The sequence below is a fragment of the Schistocerca cancellata genome, chromosome 11 (assembly GCF_023864275.1).
Source record: "Schistocerca cancellata isolate TAMUIC-IGC-003103 chromosome 11, iqSchCanc2.1, whole genome shotgun sequence".
Classification (NCBI taxonomy): Eukaryota; Metazoa; Arthropoda; class Insecta; order Orthoptera; family Acrididae; genus Schistocerca; species Schistocerca cancellata.
Window position 1 is genome coordinate 100,771,549 of NC_064636.1, and position 24,081 is coordinate 100,795,629.

The window sequence follows — 24,081 nt, forward strand, 5'->3', positions numbered from 1 at the left end:
ATATAGAGGCATGTGGACACCCATAAGTCTAGTTTAACGAGGATGAGCAGACAGTTGGCCATGAGGTCATGGAAGGAATCACCTGGGCATTTGCCTGAAGTAATTTAGGAAGATCACGAAGTAACATAATCAGAACATCTGGTGGGAATTACACAGCCAGTATCATCCTGTATACAAGGTCAGAGTGTTAGAAGCAGCGATTTGAAAAGCTCGTAAACTGTTTGTCAAACAAGGATACCTGATCCGTCTATTGTGACTTACGCTTGCTACTGTTTGCCCAAATCATTCCAAACAAATGACAGGAACATCATTGCCATCCTCATAATCGTCATATCAGCCTTTTCCCGCATCATGTGGGGTCGCCGTTGTTTTGCTGGATCCTCCTCTTCCATAAATTCCTATCCAGTGCTTCTTTGAGCCATCTTTTCTCCCGTAGGTCTCCTGCTACCTTGTCTTTCCACCTCAGTTTCGGTCTTCCTCTTCTTCTTGATTTTTCGATTTCTAGGTCTTCAACTCTTCTCCCCTCTTCTCTGCACGTGTAAATACCATCTCAGCCTACTTCCTTGGATCTTCTTCCCTATGGGCTCCACTTTCACTGTTCCCCTGGTGTGCACTTTCCTTAGTCTATCCTTTCGTGTCACCCCACTCATCCACCTTATCATTCTCATTTCAGCCACTTCCATCTTTTTCTCTTGGACTTTTGTAATTGGGCAAGTTTTTGCACTATACAGCATCGCAGGCCTCACCACAGACTTGTAAAACTTTCCTTTCATTCTGCAGCTAACCTTCTTATCACACAGTACTCAGCTCAGTTTCCTCCAGTTCATCCATAACTATTTATCCTCTGCTGTATTTCGACCTCCAGTCTTCCATTACTTTTTATGTAAGAGCCTAGGTATTTAAATTTCTTGATCATCAGTTGTTCTCCTTGCAGGTCAATATATAGATTTTTCGCATCCTTTGTTGGTTTTTACCCTTCCCGGCATAAATCCAAATTGTTCTTTACATACGTCAGTTTCTAGACGCACCCTGTTCTCAAATATCCTTTCCAAGATCTTCATTGTGTGGGACATCACTTTTATCCCTCTGTAATTGCCCTTATATAGAAGCATACTGCTTCTCCACACATGCGGCGTTCTTTCTCCTTTCCTGATCTTCTGCGTTAGATCCCAGAGAATAACAGTACCCTGTTATTCCAGACTTCTCCATGCTTCTATTGGGATTTGGTCAGCTCCTAGGGCCTCCCATTTTTAGTTTTCTTCATCGCATGTTGGACTTCTTTCCTACTTATACTTTGGGTCATTCTTTCATTTATATCTCCTTACTCATACTTCTCTCATACATTTTCCTCATTCAATAGCCTTTGAAAGTACTCCCACCACCTATTCAGGATTTTCTCAAGGTCGTATAATACTACACCTGATTTATCCTTTATCGGCCTCACTGATGTTATGTCCTTGGTCGCCTTATCTCTTGCTTTAGCTATCTGTAGGAGTTGCCTGTCGTCCTGTCTTCTTTCCAGCTCTTCATACGCCTCTTCCAAGACACGAACATCCATACCAAAATGCCGTGGCTGACATCTTATCATTCCGAGAACGAGGTGCCGGAGAAAAGAAAATGTCAAAACTGAAGCTGTGAGTACAAGTCGTGAGTCATGTCTCCATAGAATAATTTTATTTGGAACTCTTCCAGATGGTATTGGCATACAAAAAAGGGAACTTTGAGTCCTTCCGGATGCAAAACGATTTTGTTGTTTAGTTATTTATTCCCCAATCTAGTTTCAGCGACAAATGTCGCCATCATTAATGGGTCATGGGGTCTTTATATCTAAAACATGCAGAGAATAGCATAGTTATAAATTTTGTGGCGGTGCTCGTAGCGACAAACAATTCGCTGTAGAAACGGCTTACGAAGTCACTGCCACACTTTTAATAGCGGGCCGACCGGTCCGCTGGAACAGTGAACAGAAAGATGAAAACCCAAACACTCTGATTAAATAAAAGTCGGTACTTATCTTTATTAACGAAGATACAGAAACACGGTAGTGAACTCCGTGTCTACAGAAATCTGTCTAGTTCGAGTCGGAGCGTCTAGGTCAGCGTCGGCTGACGACAAACAACAACTCTGCTGCGATGAACACACAACTGACTAGCAAGTACACAATTCGGTGGCGAGTATACAACTCAGCGGCGAATACAGAACTGTCCTAGCGCTCGCGACTCCAGCGCTTAAGAAGCCAGAAGCCAGCGGTGGCGCGCGCAGACTTGCGGCGATTTCCTGTATCGCTGGCGCTGCTTATGCGGACGGCGTCCGGACTTTGATGCTGCCAACCTTTTGGCAGCGGGCTCGGGTGGCATTACTGGCTAGGATATAACAATAAAACACTGTAAAACATTATTATATGTGTACTGTTTGTCTTATAAATCCTGTTTTCCGCGAGTACTTTCATAATACCTTATTTATTATACAGTACGGCATGGTTTTAAGACTGTTGTTGGTGTTTGGGGCATATTTTCTGTGTGCCTCTGTTGCCGTTTTTCGCGGCATAGGTTATGTCATCTGCAACCGTATGAGTGGCTATTACTAAACAAATACAAAAACATTAACTTATGTATGTCAGCGTCATACAGTTGGGATTGCCGTAGTGTTGTGGATACAGTTTTGATGTGTACTCGGTTGTTACATAGTTTCTCGTGTACTTACGTTCGCGGCAAGGCTTTCAGCTAATTTTACACACAGAAAAACGTAAGTTTCGCACTTGGTTCACAACCCAAAACATTACGCCATCTTGCCATTAGCATGTGTCGCGAGAAATGTATCGCATGTTACAAGGACGCTATGAAAATTTTAGCGGAAGTTCTGACGACTTCTGTTCTTCGTTTATGTCTTTTTGCGCGTGTGTGCATTCTGTTATGTGTAGATCACTATCGATATTAGTAGAGGTACAGTTTTTGTTCATTGGGTGTCTTGGGAAAGTGGAATGTGTGCTGTCACTTTTTAGGACTCTGTGTACTTCGTTCGGATATTTTTGATTGTTTCTCCTATGGGTTAGGCCTGATAGCAGTTACATGTGAGCTGGTATATTCCAGCATGCTGAATTTTTCTAAGATTCTTTTGTCTGGTCTTAGCCTTTTATGAACTATGTTGTTTGTTTAGAATGTTATTGGGATCCCTTGCTTTTTCAAGACGTTTCCAGTTCTATATAATATTTTATTACTGTATGTCAGTGTGTACCATATGTTTCCGTTTCCTGAAGTGATGTGGTCTGCTCTGTTGTCTGTGTGTTTGGCCTGTGGGTTTTCAGATTCTTTTCTTGTGCTTTTGAGTGGGTGGCCACTATTTTTATGTTTCATATCTACCTTGCTGTTGAGCTTGTTTATGATATCTGTTTTGTAGTCATTTTCAACAGCAATTTGTTTGATTGTAAATGGTTCAAATGTCTCTGAGCACTATGGGACTTAACTGCTGTGGTCATCAGTCCCCTAGAACTTAGAACTACGTAAACCTAACTAACCTAAGGACATCACACACATCCATGCCCGATGCAGGATTCGAACCTGCGACCGTAGCGGTCGCGTGTTTCCAGACTGTAGCGCCTAGCACCGTTCGGCCACTCCGGCCGGCTGTGTTTGATTATATTTAGTTCCTGTGTGTACTCTTCAGTTTAAGACGTGTTCTGTTTATCCTGTGGAGCATGGGTACAAAGCTGGCATATTTACTGAATGTATGATGGTTGGATGAGATATGGGTAGCAGTGGTTGTGGATGTAGTTTTTCTGAAGATGGAAAAATAATGTTGGTGCTTGTTTCTTGTAACTGTATGATTCAAGAAATTTAGATTCTTGTTTTTTTCTCTTTCCTTTGTGAAGTGGGGCTGAGGTAGCACTGTGTTGATGTTACTGTGTAGCTCTTCAACTGTTTTAGGTTTCTTCTATAAGACAATTATGTCATCCTCGTATCGGTAACAGTCAATTATTTTGTACTCATCTTGTTTTAAAAAGTTGTTGAATATTGTGTTCTCTATACGATCCAAGAATATCCCTACTAATTTCCCACTGAGGGGATATCCCATGGTTAGCCCCTCTTTTTGCAAACAGAAGTTGTTCCTGAAAGTGAAGTAGTTTTGTTCAGTGATTAGACTAAGAATGGGTGAGATTTCATTTATTTGTCTTTCTGGGAATTTCTTGTACTTTAGCTGTTGTTCTATAGTGTTTATAGTTTCTTCTGTGAGTATGTGTGTGTACATGGATGTAATGTCACAAGATACAAGTTTTGCTGTTGGGGGGATGTTCTTAATTTTCTCTATTATGTCTTCTGGCGTTTTGAAGCTTCTGTTGTTTGTGTATGTATATGTTTTCTCTAGGAATGTGTACATGTGTCTCTCTGAAGTCCACCGCTGGCCTGACTAGAGTGAGAAGTTTGTGGACCTTTGGGAGGCCTGTTAAGAGTGGAGCTTTAGGACTCCTTTGTATCATTCTTTTTGTCTGGTTCTGTGTGAGCATGCGTGTGATGCTTTTTATTAATGTCTCTGGGTTCCTTTGATATCTTTGTGTTGGATAATCACTTAGGTTGGTCATTTTATTCCATCCCAGAAGTTTTTCTGTTTATACCAAGTACAACAGAAGAAAATTATTATATACAAAAAGCAATAGTGGAAGGGAAAAACGTAATAAACGAAGAAACAACACTTTTCAACGACACAATCTTCACTGCTCTGAGAGAACTGACGCATGACACACAACAGAAAGCACACACTTGCAAAAGAACCACTCGTCCATTAAGACAGAGACACATAAATGAGGAACGGAAGTCGTCAGAACTCGCGCTTAAATTTTCATAACCTTCTTGCAACGTGTGATACATTTCTCACGAGACACGCCAGCGGCAAGTCGGCGTAACGTTATGCATTATGAAAGAAGTGCGACGGTTATGTATTTCTGTGTATAGAACTAGCTGCAAGCCGTCCAGTGAACATGAGTACACGAGAAACTATGTAACAACCTAGTACACACCAAAACTGCATCCACAACACCACCGTAGTCCCAACCGCATAACGCTGACATACGTAAGTTCACTTTTTCGTATTTGTTTACTAATAGTCGCTCACACAGTTGCAAATGACATGATTTATGTTGAGAAAAACGGCAACAGAAAAACACAGAAAATATGCCCCAAACACCAACAAGAATCTTAAAACCACGCTGTAATGTATAATAAATAAGCTATTATGAAAGTACCCACAGAACACAATATTTAAAAAACAAACAGTAAACATATAATAACGTTTTACACCGTTACTGCATGTTTTACATTGATGGCGATATTTGTCTCTGAAACTAACATGGGCAATGAATAAATAAATAAATGAACAACAAAAATATTTTGCATCAAGGCGGACCGACAATGCCCACATTGTTGTTCATATGTCGATACTACAGTTGGTGTGAGAAGTGTCCGCAAAAGGAGGAGGACTGGGTTTGAGTGCCGGCCTGACACACAGTTTCCATCTGTCAGCAAGATTCAGGTTTCAGATTAGTGAGAAATAACGTTATTTCTGTTATCATTACAACTGTCGTAGTTATTTATCGCTGTCATTGTTAGTTCGAAGACCGGTTTGATGCCGCTCTCCATGCTACACTATCCTGTGCGAGCCGCTCCACTACTGCAGCCTGCATTCATCTGAACCTGTTTGCTGTACTCATCACTCGGTGTCCCTCTACAAGTTTTTCTCCCCACACTACTTCTCCATTACCAAACGGACGATTCGCTGACGTCCCAGGAGGTGTTCTGTCAACTGATCCCTTCTTTCAGTCAACTTGTGGCATATTTTTTACTTTCTCTAATTCGATTCAGTATCTTCTCATTAATTAAACCATCTAAACACCTATTCTTCAGCAGTTTGCTCTAGCACTACATCTCAGTACCTCATATTCTCTTCTTGTGTCGGCTGCTTACCATCCATGTTTCACTTCCATACAAGACTACACTCGTGACAAGTACCTTAAGAAATGACAGCCTAAAGGTCAAATTTATGTTAAACAGGAAAACAATTACTCTCTTCCAGAGATGTTTTCCAAGCCCTAGCCAGTCTGTATTTTATGTCCTGTCTACTTCGGCTGCAAACAATTATGTGGCTGCCTGAATAGGACAACTCATCTACTGCTTTAGAGTCTTCCTTCCTAATCTAATTACCCTTTTGAATGTGACAGATCAACGTTTCAGCAATCTTATTAGCTCGCTTAGTAACATATGGATATGTTGAGATGTGTTTCACTGCTTAATACACACATAAAAAAATAGATTGCATCACCTCGGTTTCGAGAGTTCCGGAAACTGTACAGAAAATTGGAATAGATATCAATATAAACATCATTTCCGCCCGTTTTAGTGGTCAAGAAAACCACACGTTGCACGTTGTTCCACCATACAGCGAAACCTTCAGAGGTGATGGTCCAGATGCTGTACACACTGGTACCTCCAATACCCAGTAGCACGTCCTCTGGCATTGATACATGCCTGTATTCGTCGTGGCGTGCTATCCACAAGTCCTTCAAGGCACTGTTGGTCCAGATTGTCTCACTCCTCAACGGCGAATCGGCGTAGATCCCTCAGTTTGGTTGGCGGGTCACATACCGCGCTGCACGGTGTCGTGGTTCCAAAGATGGACTTCGCCACAGACGTCGGGAGTGAAGTTGCGCATTATGCAGCCGATTGCGCACAGTTTCAGTTGTAACAGGACGTCCTGTGGCTGCACGCAAAGCGTTATGCAACATAGTGGCGTTGCTGTCAGGGTTTCTCCGAGCCATAATCCGTAGGCAGCCGTTATCCACTGAAGTAGTAGTAGCCTTTGGGCGGCCTGAGCGAGGCATGTGGTTTGCAGTTCCTGTCTCTCTGTATCTCCTGCATGTCTGAACAACATCGCTTTGGTTCACTCCCAGAAGCCTGGACGCTTCTCCTGTTCAGAGCCCTTCCTGGCACAAAGTAACAATGCGGACGCGACCGAACCGCGGTATTGACCGTCTAGGCATGGTTGAACTACAGACAACACCAGCCGTGTACCTCCTTCCTGGTGGAACGACTGGAACTGTCGGATCCCTTCCGTCTAGTAAGCGCTGCTCATGCACGGTTGTTTACGTCTTTGGGCGGGTTTAGTGACATCTCTGAACAGTCGAAGGGACTGTAACTGTGATACAATATCCACAGTCAACGTCTATCTTCAGCAGTTCTGGGAACTGGGGTGATGCAAAACTTTTTTTCATGTGTGTATGACGGAGACATTACCATATTTGACAGAAAATGAAACTAAGTAAATGAATTATCGTTCGATGATCGACAGAGCACGAAAATAATATCACAACGGAAACATTTTCCCAATGTTGTGCAGATGTTACGAATTTAATCACAACCCATCATATATCAGCATAAGAACATGAATCCTAGTCCGTGATTATGTAAATAGTAGTTGCAGAACATCAGGAACGTTTTCCTTTATGATATTAAAATGGCATTATATGCAAATGAGGAACTAAGATTGGAAATTTGTGTTTGTAGAAAGAAAGTAATCCACCGATTATGATACTCCATTTATGAGTGAAATTAACAACGAACAAAGTGTGCTGGAAGTCGCCAACTACAAAGTTATTTCCCACCTGATGCTTATCATACACGGTTTAAGTGTTGGCTAAAAGTGTATAAAACGCAGAGCTTCTGGAAAGCATGAACTAATCCCATCAGACGAAATGCTATGCCTCCACTTAATTGAGCACAGAGGTCGCTTTGGAGGGCTGGATGCCGTGCTGCAGGGGAGGAACCAGGCGGTCACGTGACGCTCCACCGTTGACGTCAGCGTTGACAGTGAGGTGACAATCGCGGTGTGTACGTGCCAGTCGCTGGCGTGGGATTAGGGCGGTCACCTGCGTCGACGTGGAGATGTCGAGAAGTGGCAGAAAGGAATTTTTGCGTTTCGACATGTCCACGACCACACCACTAGTAAACTTACACGATTTGTTGTTCTATCAATGTGGACTGTCCAAGTATATGCAACGAATGGTGAACCACTCGTAGTGATGTGAGGCACTGGCGTAAAGAGATTCTAGCCGACAGGGCTGTTGACGAGTGTCACTCCAAGTGACTGGCGATTGCCAATGCCTGGCAAAGCAGCTCCACCTGAACCAGCTGCCTAGCAATCTTTCGGAAGGCGGCTGCACAGACTCGACATTTGGAGTCAGCGACCGCCGCTCACACAGACACACACAGCTGCGCGTCTTGAGTGGGCCAAACCACACAGAGACGGACAGTGGCTGGGCGGAGGTGCGTCACACGAGTCGCGCGATTTCGCCTCTTCTGAAATTATGGAGGTGGCGATGGGACCGACGGCCTATAGAGGATGCAGTTCAAGCCACTGGTGGTTCCATGGTGTCATAGGGGTGTTCTGTCGCCGTGACTTGGATTCAGTCACCAACGTTATATTTCAACATTGTCGGTGACGAAGTGTTGCCCTATTCTCTGGACACTTGCGTTGTAGAAGATGACACACACAGTCGTGTTCCCAGGGCTGCGTGCATACACTCCCGGTTTCACGAACACTCAGGCGCCCTACAGCACATCGAGGCGACCACTAGACTACCCGGTCTCAGAGCTGCAGACGTTGCACGGTACTGTCTGGAACAGCAGCTGAGACGTGGCAGCCGACATCCCCACACACTGGTAGCTCTGCGGGATCTGAGGCATCAGTGGGAGGCCTCGGGCAGATGCTGCATATCTGAAGAAACTTTCGGAACTCTCTTCCCCGCCGAGTTGACGAAGTCTTCGAGGCTAGAGGCGGTAATACCGTGATGCCATTTCATGATGCTTGAAGCAAAATTTGGCTTGCATGTGACTGTTTACTATAGGTTAATGATGTATGGAAAGAATGGGGATCATGCACCAGCTAGTTGTACTTCACATTTTTTTTCGAATCCTTACCTAGGTTTAAACAGATACAAACATTTCTTCCTTGGTAGAAGTAGTAACGTGTGTAAACGTATTGTGTGAAAAGAGAAAACAGGTCATAAAGCTCAGTCAACACTAAAATGACCCATATAAATGCTAAGGTATAGCCACATGGCTGAATGAACAGTAAAGCAAGGTAAAAGTGTGAATAAACATCTGACGTGCCACTGGTTGGCTGTTCGATTCCTATTTGCTTCCATAATTTTACTGTTGCTGACTGCTGCCATGTTAGAGATTTTAATTACGTATATACAGCAAATGTTGTGGAGTATTACTGTAGTCTGGTGGTGCAGGGTGTTGACTCTATAATTGCTTCTTTCGAAAAGTAATTAATTTAGCCACTTGCAGTATTTATTGTTCACTTTTGAACTAATTTACAACTAACAACGATATCGAGCTACAGCTGTTGTCATCTCAAACGACGCTGTACTTTTATTGATTTTTGATAATACGGTTGGGAAATAGGAATATAAATTCAATTTTAGTAAGGCAAGCAGTCTCGATTAAAAGCTTTTATTGTTAGTTACCGCTTTCAGTGTTTGACTGTCATCGTCAGATCATATACTGTCTGCTGTAGCGATATGCGGAGACAGCGAGCGGAGAGAGACGTATGCCACGAGGCACATTCCATTGACTGCTCGGTGGAAAGCGTCAACAGAAGAGGCGGCGGCAGAAGGTATTAGCGCGCTTCCTCTTTGGGTCTCACAAATGTGCCCTTATTGACAGATAGTTAGTATCGCAAAATAGGAAAAGTAGGTGACAGCATTGAGAATAAATTTAAGGAAAGAATTAGTTGTACGGTTAGTAGTAATGGCGTCGAGTGGTCTACATACCTCGGTACACAGCGGAAGTCGATACAGTCGTCAGCGATCCGGCAGTCGAGCACCACGAGGAGTTCCACGGATTCCTCATCCGTGAGGCGGCGGAGCTGCGCCAGGGCGCCAGCGCACCCCCCTCCCTCCGCCGCTCCACCTGCTGGCGGCGGCGGCAGTCCGAAGTCCGAGAGGCGGACTCCCAGGCGCTGCGCAGCTGACCACGCGGGGGGCGGCTGCTCCAGGGTGTCGCACTTTGTGAGCCCCAGTGGCCAACCTGCAAAACGTTCTTCAGTGACCTCGAGGTCTGCACTCTGACTCACGAGCTTCCGTGGGCTGCTCATATGCACATCAGTACTAGCAGCTACTGAAAGTGAAACACTAAGAGAGCTGCAGCGAACGATAATCGACACGGCGTGAGGTGTGCTGCACACTTTTACAAGCAAAAGGTCAACAAGTCAGCTGACTGTCAGCACGGCGGCCACTGCTGCGGCTCCCCTTGACGAGGGAGCGGGAAGAGCTGCGCCGACAGTACAACACTGGACACTGTGCCGTCATTCCGTATGAGCCGATGTTCTGACTGCAGCATCGGTGTGGAGGATCCGTGCATCGAGGCCCTGAGCAGAGCGGAGAATGCCACGTTGCACTCTCGCCCATCTCACGGGGAGCCACTCGCTATACAATACGTAACTGGTTACACTGATCGCAGCTGTTACATTTCTGAGTCCTTGAGACAGCTCGCTTGCGATATTTTCGACATCCTTTCAGCAAAATAATTTAATGTCGCATGTCAGCCATGCTGTTCTGCCCCAGCTTGACAGACGTAGCACCGCTACCACAGGAACGTGCGATGTACCTGGCTAGGCGCAGACAGTAATATTACTTGTCGTTAACTGGTTTGATTGGCGAGATTGGGAATAAGACTTGTGGACCTGTGCTCATATATCTTTGCAGCACGCCAGAGCAGATACAGTCTCACGTTGGTGTCAGAGCTGGCAGTGCGGGGCTGGGGAGGAGACTCCAGGCTGGCCGAGAGGCAGCTGGACTGCAGGCGGCAGGGCGCTCCAGACTGGAGCGGCAGCCGGTGGGAGCCTTTCCTGGTGACTTCAGATCTCCAGTCCAGGCTGGGCGGTGAATGACGACCCCGGGCATTCTGTACTCTCATCTCCTGGAGCGCCGCACACTTAGCCTGTCTCATCACAATCTACCCGCCAAGTATTGCGTCACAGTCAAATAACTGCAGCCAGAAAAGCTGGAATTCCCAATGATGTAATCGGCATACCACCCTCCTCTCGCTTTAATCTCTGGGATCCGCCTCTGAGCTGTATTTTCCTCTTAGCTGTAGCCGTGTTTACCCAGGGTATCTCGTTAGGTAAGTAGCAGAGGCGCTGCCATTCGTTGTTCTGTACACTTCCGAGGCAGTATTTGCACTTCTGTCCCTTTGTACTTGTGTGGGAAGGTTCAGCGCTTACGGAGCAGGGAGAAAACAAATGTAATAGCTAAGTACTCATCAAATGTTGAGATCATTTTAGAAATAATCGAACTTAAATTGTCGACCGATATGCAAGTCTGGTTGACATACGGTTCCTCGCCGCAGATAAAGCAGCAATGAAGGCACTCAGTGGCAGAGAGTGGCTTTGCACTAAAAAGCGCTGATCTGTTCTCACCTGCCAGAAAGGTTACGGCAGAATCTCTGGACACACAAAAGATATTCTGCCTGCTCATTCCCTCACGAGGGACTCACGTCTTTTTGAGCAAATGCGTGATAAAACCTGCAGTGAGTTAGACTGCAAAATGAAGCAAAAGGAAAGAAGAAAGCGTAATGTCTCTGTGAAGGAACAGACGGTCAGCCCGCGCAGCTTCACTCGTCAGATCCGCTTCGCTAAGGGAGTCCAGCTGAGGCTACCTCGGCGGTGAGCTGACCTCGCCGGTAAACATTCTGAAAGTTCCGTACCTGCCCAGTGAGACTGCTAATTCTGACGGCGTCTCTCGCCGTCAATGTGGCTACCGGGCTGTAAACATACAAACAGTCGCTTCTGATGGGACTGCGGGCAGCTGCTACTGTTAACCGAAAAATCGGGATGCCATTGCTGTATGCCTATTGTAATTAACCACTGCGAACGTTCGAGTAATGCACACCTGATATCAATGAACGTAATTGACTCGTACAGAGGGAAGTCCACGCTCCTGACCCAACACGGAGACCTCCGCCTCGTCGTGTCTGAGGGCCGACTGACTCACTTGGCGCTCTCCGTAACCTGCGATGTATTCTCGCGAGAGCCTGTCCCCGTCAACTGTGCAGCGATACCTGAAGCTTCCCGTACTGGAATAATGCCTCAGTTACGCCCAATGACTGAGGGACTTTCCCTGACAATCACTGTAACGAAAGGAAACTACTCCTATTGTGGTTAAGCGAAAGTGTGTTTACGGCCGACTGGCGCGCCTCCTCCACGTACTCCCCGGCCTGTGTGTCTGGCTGCAGGCAGGCCGGCCTCCCACGCAGCGGGCCACGGCCCCCACCCCCGCACTGGGCGACTCGCGCCGCGGGCCGCTCGCGTTCTCCGGCCGTGGGAACACACTCCAGCCACAGCCTGGAACCTCTAAAGTCTGGAAACTCTACAAGCCCCAGAAAAGAGCTGGTTGTGCAAATTACAAATGTGTGCAACTAAACAATCGCCCTTCGATTCTGCCTCGTGTGAGGTCGTTTTATCTGCATTTTCAGTTTTTATCGTATGATAAATTTTAAGTTGTTCAGATAGCATGCGTATGTCTGAAAGCATTACGCGGGGACTACTAAGGTTCATTTTGTCCTCTGAACCTCCGCGAGTAAGTTTATGGGCGTTCCTTGAGCAGAGAGGGCCGCTGGGAAAGCTCGCCAGCAATACACCGGCGGAAAAAAAATGCAGCACAAAAAATATAATTACTGTAGAGTAATGAAATTGCGAGAGTACATCTCCCTAGGTGACACAGCTTAAAGCTTAGAAGAGAACTGTGAAGTACAAAAGCCGCTACCTCAGCTCGAAGTAAAGCAAAGGTGAAAAAGCTGAAGTAAGGCATCCTGCAGCTCTTTTAATGTATAAGTTTGTAAAAGTAACATTTGGATTTCCTGGTCAACTCCTACCAATAACCCATTTTATTTTCCGTGTTTGCGGTAAGCTACGGGTAAGGACACAAGCTGGACATGCACTTGTATGTCAGATGTGACAGCGTTCGGCGGCCCACACATTGCCCACGATGCTAACACAACATTGACTGATGATGCCAACAGGGGGCGGGACTGGAGCTGTCAAATGATGTCGACAGCACGAGGCTACGGAGCGTGGCTGAACTGCTTAGTCGACGAGTAACTCACGACAGTGCTACAGTGCTACTGGTGTTGTTACAAAGCAGAGCAATGGCAACGATAAACAAAGCAAACATTGCGTTATATCTTCAGTAACAGTAGCCAAAGTCGAGATTCGATCAGAAAGGAACTCAAGAAATTTCGCTGAGTGTGAAAGAAGTGGCGCATGAGTCAGTGGAATGCGTGGTGTCGTGCGAACAGTGTACAAGAGGAGTGCAGTGATGGCGATACGTGCACGGCACTGGAAAGTTGTACTGAAACAGGCGTGCTGTAGGTCATCGTCGTTGTCGGACAGAGGGACCCTGGAAATTAGAGGTACCAAGAGAGATCAATCAAGATCATCTATTATCAACTGCTTTTGGCCAATAGCTCGTCAAAATAGGTGTTTTTTCTTGATTCCTAGGCTGCACATAGAAATCATACTCCTAAAGAACAAGCTACAGCTCCTGGAAAGTGTGTGACATAGCAGTTCGTACCACCTGGAACCTCCAGATGAATAGTACCTCCAGATGTCTGTCTTTTCTGTGCGTATGAAAAGTATTATAACACTACCTGCAGCAACGCCTTAAAGGACAGCCAGTTTTACGATAAGCTCCACGACAGGCTGTTTCGCAATCGGTTGCACGCCATCACTTTCCTTCAGTTCTCGTCACCTTGTTACACCAATGTCATTTCTATACGTATTCCTTAAGAGTGGATACCTAGCTGAGCGTCCTCATAATAAACGTAGTCCTTCACTGTCAGGCAGAAAACGTATAATTTTTAATAACAGCATATGTAAGCCAAGCCGCCTGTGAGTGTTTGATAAGTGGACTGTGCATAACGTCTTATGAATACGTACAGCACGAAAGAGCACTTACCGGGACGGGGACAGTACTGCAACCATATCGCAAGTTCACCGGCACTGAGATCCGAGCGTTTGTCCACGTGCCGGCAGACGCAATCCAGCATCGAGGAGGTCCCGTTTGCTGCAAGCAGAGCTGCCACTGTGGCAATTACGCCCGCCGGCTGCATTGTCCGCTGTCGACACTGGGGAGCAAAGAGAAGCAGTGCGCGTCGCAGGGAGCGCGCGCTCAATATGACGGCGCGCGCAGCGGAAGTCTGCCGCAGGACGGCCAAACCACGGGAAGCGTGACGGCTCTCATCCGGGTGACCGCCGTATTCCTGTTTGCCTGGTGAGAGCTCGCCAAAGTCGTCGAGTAAAACAAACGTGGTATTAGCCCTTCCCCAAGGAAGTGTTGTAGTCATTGTGCTGTTCCTAATCTATAAAAACAATTTAGGAGGCAATCTGAGCAGCCATTGTTTGCAGATGATGCTGAATTTTACCATCTAGTAAAGTCATCAGAAGATCAAAGCAATAGCAAAATGATTTAGAGAGTGTACCGTTGCGGTGCGTAAAGTGGCACTTGATTCTAAATAATGAAAAGTGTTATGTCATCCACAGGAGAACTAGAAGGAACCCGTTAAATTTTGAAACGTCCCCTTTGAATAATTATACAAGACTGTGCTTAAACTGACACACAATATTTTTAGCGCAACGCAATCTGACTTTCAAAAATCCCTGCAAAAGAATGGCCGTGACTAACATTAACCTATAGCTTTCACAAATCACTTACCTCACAAAAATCTACGTTACTCGAACTACTGCAATACGGCGAGCGCCACTACTGCCAGCTAAATAAAAGATTCAAACTACGGAAGGCACTAACTACTAGTACGCATAGTTAGCAAATGAAAGATATTAATAGAGAACAAACAATGTATTTACCTTAATATTCATAATTGACATCCAGTATTACAAATTATCAAAACTCCGCCATCTCTCTCCCCACATCCACCACTGCTGGCGGCTCACCTCCAACTGTGCAACGCTAAGCGCTGTTCACATCCAGCTGCCGCTGCCCAACACTACAATGGCAGACAACAATGCAAACTATCCACAGACTGCACACAGCACTGCCAGTGATTTTCATACAGAGAGCGCTACGTGGCGGCGGCGTTACCAATATAAGAACCTAAACAGCCAACTAACATAAAGAAAACATAAACAGCCTACTTACATAGCCCCCATGCTCCCCACAAAAAATTGTACAAATTGTTTTGGGCAGTGGCCAATAATGATTTGAGAAAATTTTTCATAATTACAATAACAAAGATATCAAATGCACACACTTATTTATACAATGTTGGTCAAAAGCTAAAATTTTCTGAGAGTCCATAAAGACAGTCCTGATCGTTCATCACAATAGTAATTACAGTTTTTTTTTCAGATTGTCTCATTAGTAAAAAAAAATTGCACACAGAAGTAGTGGATTTCCATGCAGTCTTGAAGAAGTAGTGTGGTCCTTCCAACGGATGACTCTTGACATGCAGACAGGTAATGGGCCACAACAGAGCAAACCCACAGCAGAATCAGTCGAAGTTGATGAATATTGGTAGGTAGGTCATCACAGAGTAGACCCACTGTAGTCCTGGTAGAGATTGTGGTATTGGTGGGCCACCAGAGGTGCAGACCCACTGCAGTCCTTGTAGAAATAATGGTATTGGTGGGCCATCAAAGATGCAGACTCACTGTAGTCCTTGTAGAGATGGCCAGCAGCCATCTGTTGTGACTGCGCGGGTGCACAATCACCATTGAAGAGTCTTGCAGTTAAAATAGCAAGTCCATAACCACCACTTGTGCACTCACAAAGTTTTTGGAATTGTCCTTAAAACCAGCAATGCTGTTATCCAGTCCCTTGCTGAATTACCAACACACGTGTAAACACTAACAGCCCCAACTTCTCACATATTGTCCATATACTATGACCAACAGAAACGTGTGCAGTGAAATGGAACTTACAAGTTACTTGATGAACTGCTGTCAATTACAATTTTATAACATAAGAATACGATTACAAAGATACAAAATACATCATTAAAAACATAACAATACAGATAACATTTGTAGTAATACAGGCTTTACAAAAGAATAGAAATAAACATAAACATCAGTGTTACAGGAATGATGACATGAGTACATACATAAAAGATCAGAATAACTTGCGAAACATCAACTTCAGATATGAGCAACAAAACAGAATAAATAACGTCTCAACATCTTTACAAAGAAAATAACATAGTATTAGAAAAATTCTACAACATAGCTCTCATCAGATAAACATATCAACACATAAAGACAGGAAAAACACAAATACACAAGGGTACACAAACATATAGAGGGATGACACAAAAGGAAAGGACAGGGTTTGTTTTACTGCAGTATTTTGCATGGAGATCTCCCTTCGTTCATCATTATTCCCAAAAGTCCTATTTATACCTCCTTCCTGTATTCTATTCATATTTCTTTCAAACTAATTATTTCTGATTGTACAATACTCATTGAGGCCCAAATCTTTTTCATATAACTTCGCAATGCATTCTTTACCTATTCTCCATAGTCAGTTTTTTTATATAGTCTACCCCCTCTTAAGCTAACTTAAATCTACTGAGCTCAGATATATATACCAAGGGACGAGGCAATGCAGCATCACATAACAAATTAACACAAACAGCAATGACAAAAAATGCAAATTGGCAAAGCTAGCAGCATAAATGAGCAAAAGTCAAATTCAATAACACTATGCCTGGCAAACAGCAGCAACTTATACCTAAACATTACATAGCGCAAGCAGAAAAAATATTACACTAAAGACGATAATGCAGACAAGGGAAATGTATATTCACATCTTAATGTCTATGTAATTAAAGTGGTGCACCATAACAACTTATTGTAAAAAAAATATTACCATGTACTTGAAAAGAAAATTATGTGTTACTGTTACTAGTTCCTTCTTATTGTTCTTTTCTTTCCAAGTGCTCCTTTTTTAAAGAATGTGGATCATAAAATAATTATTTAATAGATCTGTTGACAGAAAGTGTTCACATTAGCAAATGCATTTCATTTTATAAAAGCAATGCTGCAACACAGCTGGAAACCAGACATCAAATGAAATAAGCAACTATGAAAAGCAAAGCATAAAAATATCATTCAATAGTCATGTGGCATTTCGTAAGTCAGTAGCACTCAACTCTCGGAGAAAGGCACTTGTCATAATCAGGTGTGCAGATGTACGAATATTTCTTATCATTTTATTAGGCATTTCAGTAAATATCATAAATTACGAGCTCCACAGTATGCTTTCAACAAGGAGATGTCAGTAGCGCGGACAATGGCCTTCCCTTTCTTTTTTTTCTACCTGTGCTTCTGACGAGGCACTCACACTAATGGCTTGTTCTCCAGGCGTCTGACACACCTGGGTGCCCACGACGCATTATGTGCAGGTGGTCACTTAACTTTCTTACGGAAATATTTACGACAGCAGTTTCCGCTACAGAGACAGTCTCATACACAAAATTTCACGGGTCGAGAATTTGCGTTGCAAGTGTGTAGAAACAAAATCCTATGAATATAACATTGTCCAAAAAATTTTCGCCGGCATTGTGATACATTCACGCATTTACACACACATTTCATAACTCTTAAAGTATGATTCTCGGTTTCCAACATCCTTTTTCAAAAGTCAAGAGTCCCTAACTTCTATTCATTACACCTTACCTTATTCGTCGACACTTTTTCCAATTTTCATCATGACAGATACATAGCATAATCAAATAACTCATATAGCATCAGCCTATTAATCATAAACATACCTCAGCAGCATAATACACATCGGCGCTCGCCGTATTGCAGTAGTTCGAGTAACGAAGATTTTTGTGAGGTAAGTGACTTGTGAAAGCTATAGGTTAATGTTAGTCAGGGCCATTCTTTTGTAGGGATTTTTGAAAGTCAGATTGCGTTGCGCTAAAAATATTGTGTGTCAGTTTAAGCACAGTCTTGTATAATTATTCAAAGGGGACGTTTCAATTTCTTTTACTCGATGAGTCACACAAATCGAAAGGGTGCCGTTTCAGCTAAATGCCAAGGTATTACAATTAGGGCGAACTTAAATAGGAACGATCAAATAGAAAATCTTGTAGGGAAGACTGTGTTTTGTTTGCAGAACACCTAGACAAAGCGGCAAGCCCACTAAAGAGACTGTCACTTAGTGATGCTACAAGAACCCTCAGCCACACACCGCCGGGTGTCACGCGCATTACTGGTGTAGATGCAGATGTACATCTACAACTCCACACAAGTCGCAATATGGTGCATGGTGGAAGTTGCCTTGCACCATCACTAGTCATTTTCTTCCCTGTTACGCTCGTAAATACAGAGAGGGAAAAGCGACTCTCTTTATGCCTCCACCATCATCAATTTTCTGCTATATTAGCAGGTCTTTGCCTCTCCATTTTCTGCCATCAAGTGCCTCCTTCTTACAGCTGCGGTATGTTGTACCGTCCATTATGTCATCCAGTATCTGAAGTGTCCTCCTTCCTCGCTTCCTTTTCCCTTCTACATAACCTTCTACAACTGTTTTTATCAGTCCGTCATTCTTTATTAATATATGCCCAATCCGATTTCTTTTTCTTCTCTTTATTACATCTACCAACTGTCCTTTCTCTCCCACTCATCTCAATACCTCTTCATTTATTACTCTGTCCATCCAACTTATTCTTTCCATACTCCGCCATGTCCACATCTCAGAAGCCTCCAGCCTTTCTCGGTCTTTATTCCTCAAAACCCATGTTTCAGGCCGTACAGAAGAACACTCCATACAAAACATTTTATCTTTTTCTCAGTTCTCTGTCCACACTGCTGCAAAAAACTCTCCTTTTCTTATGAAATGCCTCTTTTACCATTGCTATCCTTGTTTTCATTTCTGTGGTGTGCTTCCAGTCGGTGTCCATCCTTCTTCCTAGATACTTAAAATTTAGCACCTGTTCTAATATTTCTCCATTCAGCATAATTTTTATTTCTTTATTTTCTCCTAGTGCCAATACTTTGGTTTTCTTTGTGTTAATTTTCATTCCATAATGGCGTCAATGCTGTCCACTAAATCCTGTAATTGTTTTTCCCCTGTGGCTAGAAGGACCATGTCATCAGCAAACCTCAAACACCCTACTCTTCTTCAATTTCTACTCCTTTGTCATCAAATGTGCATTGGGCAATCATATTTTCCAAGTAGAGATTGAAAAAGTTAGGTGATAGACAGCATCCTTGTCTTACTCCTTTTCCTAGTCCGTTCCAGTTTGTACTTTCTCCTCTCACTTTAACTGAGGCTTTTTGATTAAGATATAATGAGTCTTCTGGTTTTCCAGTCCACTCTCTTTTCAGTCGCCAGCTTGTCCCAAGCCACAATGTCAAGTGCCTTTTCTAGATCGGTGAAGCACATTTAGAGGTCTCTTCCTTTTTCAATAAACCTTTCTCCCAAGAGTCGTAGGAGCCCCACTGCATCTCTGGTGTCCGTATTCCGTCTAAAGCCAAACTGCTCCTCGCCAAGATTCTCCTCCACTAATTTTTAAAGTCTCTTATTAACTATTCTTAACATCATTTTGGCTGCATGTGAAATGAGGCTGATTGTCCTGTTCTCACTGCATTTCTTGATTCCTTGTTTTTTTCGGTAATGGAATCATTAGTTTTGTCAGAAAGTCCTCAGGCCATTCACCACTGTCATATTTTATTCATAGCCTCAATGTTTCCCTTATTTCATCTTGTTTCTAGCATTTTAATATTTCTCCCGGTATCTGTACCTACCGCTTTACCATTTTTCATTGTAGTTATGCCAAACATTACTTCTTCCATTATGATGGTTGGGCCTTCCTTTCTGGTCATCATTTACACTGTTGAGTAATTCAAGTTCCACAGTTTCTGGTTTGCGATCTGTGTCATATAGCTCTTTTAGATATTCTTCCCATCGCTGGAGGACATCGTCACGATCTTTGTACACTACCTCTTCGTCTTTACTCAAAATTTCCATAGTAGCACTTCCTGCTCTGTTTTAATCCCATGTCATAGTCTTTACTCTGTTGTACAGTAAGTCGTATCTTCCTGTCCTGTCCAGTTCTTCGATTGCATTACATTCCTCTTAGCCATTTTTTCCTAGTCTGCTCTGTTTCTCTTTGCAGTTCATTATTTAACCTTCGGTACATCATTCTTGCATCTTCAGTGTTCTTGTTTTTAAATTTTCTTCTCTCCTCCACATTCGAAATCATTTCTTGTGTGACCTATCGTTTGTAACCCCTTTTCCGTTTTACAAATCCTATATTTTGCTGTCCTGCTTTAATGATTTCTTCTTTCAGCATATTCCAGTACTCGTTGACATTATCAGGTGGTTCATTTGTTTCTTAATGTGTTTAGAAACTCAAGTGGCAGCATTTGTTCTTTGTTGGATCTTATCTTCTCTAGATCCCACTTCTTCAACATGACTCCACAGACACCCAAATTTCTCTGTTAGTGCTCCTTAACCGAAATGGTCGTTGACGCCAGTGAAATCGTTGTGCAGTCAGCTTCTAATGTCGGTTCTCTAAATTTCCTCTATAATTTTCCTAGAAATAATATCGTGTTCGCTACAGGGGTTCCTATTTTCGTTCACAAACCACCTCCATAACACTAGCATGTTTTTAGATCCTGGAGGTAACAACTCTGGCTGCACAGTTAAATTGCTTCGACGTCTTGCCTTAATAAGACTTTGTGCGGATCCAAAACACTCAAACAGTGCTCAAGAACGGATTGTACTAGTGTCCTATATTCTGTCTTCTACAAATGAACCGTTCTTTCCTAAAATTCTCCTACTTGAAGTTGAGCATTCACCTTCTCCGCTGCACCCTTACATGCTCATTTCATTTCACATTGCTTTGCAACTTCACATCTAGATATTTCATCGACGTGAATGTCAAGCAGCCCGCTGCTAATTTTGTATTCGTATATTTCTACATTTAGATCTAACTATAATTCATCTTACCAACTAGTAATTTTGCTTAAGTCGTCTTGTACCCTCCTACAGTCACTCAACACTTAGACGTCCCTGTACACCACAGCATCATCAGCTCATCCTCTCTGTCAGATTACGTTCTGCCGCACTCCTGGCGATACCTTTGTCTCTCATGAACACTCGCTGTCGAGTGCAAAGTAAGGGGTTCTGCTATTATGAAATTTGCGTTCCACTCCTATATCTAGAAACCTTTTCTGCGTTCATCCGTTAAGAGACTGCACGAGCGAAATCGCTGCCTCAGGATCTGTCAGTACTTTTCTTCCGGTGTCATATTACAGCAGACACATATCCGTATGTCGCCTTCCTATCCATTCACGCTTCCCTCCCCACTCCAATTCCCCTACATTCCCCTCCTTGACACTGTTCTCGTCCAATAAAGATCATTTCAGTTCTGTATAAAGTAATGAAAAGAACGTCACAAAGTGCCGTCAGCAGGGATGGGCCGAAAAACCAAACATACTCAACAATACGTATGTATTTTTACACCAGGCTAATGAACTCCAGCTGGAATGCAGCAACAAGCCACAGAGTATCTTCCAGATTTATCAGACCTGCATTCTTTCAACTATTTCACACAGAGATCAGAAGTTCCTCAAGTCGGCAAGTCTCAGTTAAGTTGCAGAAGTGTCCTGCTTTTCACCAACACATATACTGTGACTGTTAGCCTATCTAAAAGCGTCAGTGTAGGTCCAGAACCCGACAGTGACTTTAGGATGGCTGTAGAAATAGAAAACTTTCGACGTGTTTTAAGCATCACAGGACTATCTGTGCAGCATGAGGGAGTATACAAAGAAGTAGATGACAACAGAGTGTGGTGGATTACAATCACCAACTGACTTTAAAATGTATGGAAGGAGGGTTTCAACAGTGCATATGTACAGGGAAGCTATGACTGAATCAACTTCAGGGGATATGCGCATTTAAATAAAACATTCAAGTGTGGGGAATTTGGATGATTTATACCGCATCTTAGCGACTACTACAGACACACTGAGGTGCTGGTATCTGAATGTTAGAGGAGCAGTGTATAAATGCATGTATTCTCGCTGTACCAGGAGAGCCGATTACTATCGAGTTCAGTGAAGTAGAATTCAGGGGTGGTATGTCTACTAATACATATGTTGAGGCACTTGCTGGACAGAATACTATACAAGCTGAATTTTTTAGACTCATATGAAGCAACGTCTGGGAAAACATTGCTCTACAGAATGAGTATAAAACGTACATATGTAAATAAAGAAAATACAGAATAAATTGTTCTTCCTGCCTCACTGCGTACCAATCCTCACAATTCAAGTGCATATAAACGTGCCATGAGCCAGTGCTTACTCGGAAGTCTCCAGCACTGTGCGCGAGACACCTCTGTGGGGCAGCGGCCACGTGTCGGCCGGGCAGTGCCGTGGCCACTGGCTGGGTGGGGAGCCGCCAGCCCGCCCACCAGCCCGCCTCCAGAGGAGACCTGCAGAGGCGGGGCCAGCTCCCCACCCAGCCAGTGGCCACGGCCTCCACAGCAGCAGCTGGTGAGGGCGGCCAGAGGGGTGGCACGCCACAGCGTGTGGCCCCCAGCAGTCAGCACTTTAATGTTCATGATGAATTACGTGTAGTTACTGTAACTCAGCGGCAGTGTTTTGCGAAGCTGCTGTGACTGTACATAATTTTTTTAGTTCCTATTGTTTTACCTTGAAGTTTACTTTGTGCTGATATGTAAGGTGTCTATTTTTGAAGAAAAGACATGTGTAATGCAGCACACTGTAAATAACTAGCCACATGTTACAATATTGATTTAAGGAAATCCTCCTTTTTCATCCTTCACATCTGGCTAGTCATTTGTAGTGATTAGGTTCTTTTCTATGAAATAACAATGATATAACTAAACAATAAGAAATGGTCTTTTAGTTAAGCATCTTTTTTTGTAAAAAAAATGATCGATGTGTATTTTTTAATATATTCATTTTCTATACCATTTAAACCACCCAGTGTGGCCGAGCGGTTCTGGCGCTTCAGTCTGAAACCGCGCGACCGCTATGGTCGCAGGTTCGAATCCTGCCTCGGGCATGGATGTGTGTGATGTCCTTAGGTTAGTTAGGTTTAGGTAGTTCTAAGTTCTAGGGCACTGACGTCCTCAGATGTTAAGTCCCATAGTGCTCAGAGCGATTTGAACCATTTATACCATTTAATCACATATATAATTTCACATTTAATTCCATATACATTTTTAAATTAATAAACTATCTGCTTTTTCCATTTAATTATGTGCCATATTTGCATTTAATTCCATGTACAAATTAAAAACTAATAATAAGAACTCTGTTTTCCCAGTCAACCATTTTTTCTTTTCTAATTTGTTTTTGCCTGTACATAATATGCGTAGGTGAAAAAAGAACCACACATATACACATGCACACATGTAGGCACTGAAGAGTAAAAGAAATTGGTGCATGTGGCACAGACTTGACTAATGTCTGAATTAGTGCTGGAGGGAGCTGACACCATCAATCCTGCAGGACTGTCCGTAAATCCGTAAGAGAACCAGAGGGTGGTCATCTCTTCTGAACAGCACGTTACAAGGCGTCCAAGATATGCTCAATAATGCTCACGTCTGGGGAGTTTGGTGGCTAGCGGAAGTTTTTAAATTCAAAAGAAAGTTCCTAGAGTCACTCTGTAATAATTCTGGACATGTGGGTTGCCGCATTGCCCCGCTGGAATTGCCCAAATCAGTCGGACTTTACAATGGACATGAATGAATGCAGATGATGAAACAGGATGCTTATGTACGTGTCACCTATCAGAATTGTATATAGACATATCAGGAGTCCCACGTCACTGCAACTGAAAACGCTCCACACCATTCCTGAGCCTCCAGCCCCTTGAACGGTCGGTCCCCTGCTGACATGCATTCATCAGGTTGTCTCCGTAGCCTTAAATAGTCTTGTTTGAGGCACAGGTCAATGTCCTAATGGATTATCAGAAGAAATTACATAACTTTTGGCGCCAAAGGTAGCTCCATGTTTATGTCTCGTTTA

At 43.5% G+C, this 24,081-nt stretch overlaps 1 protein-coding gene across 1 annotated transcript in view; it reads right to left on the reverse strand.

Annotated features, from left to right (window-relative positions):
* The window catches only part of LOC126108267 (uncharacterized), an 87,571-nt gene extending 64,925 nt beyond the window's left edge, over positions 1–22,646 (reverse strand). The window contains exons 1-2 of the mRNA XM_049913494.1: positions 22,388–22,646; positions 9,824–10,169 (exon numbers count right to left, since the gene is read on the reverse strand). Coding sequence (XP_049769451.1) covers positions 9,824–10,169; positions 22,388–22,646 — 605 coding nt within the window. The remainder of the gene's footprint in view (positions 1–9,823; positions 10,170–22,387) is intronic.
* Positions 22,647–24,081: the final 1,435 nt, after the last annotated feature.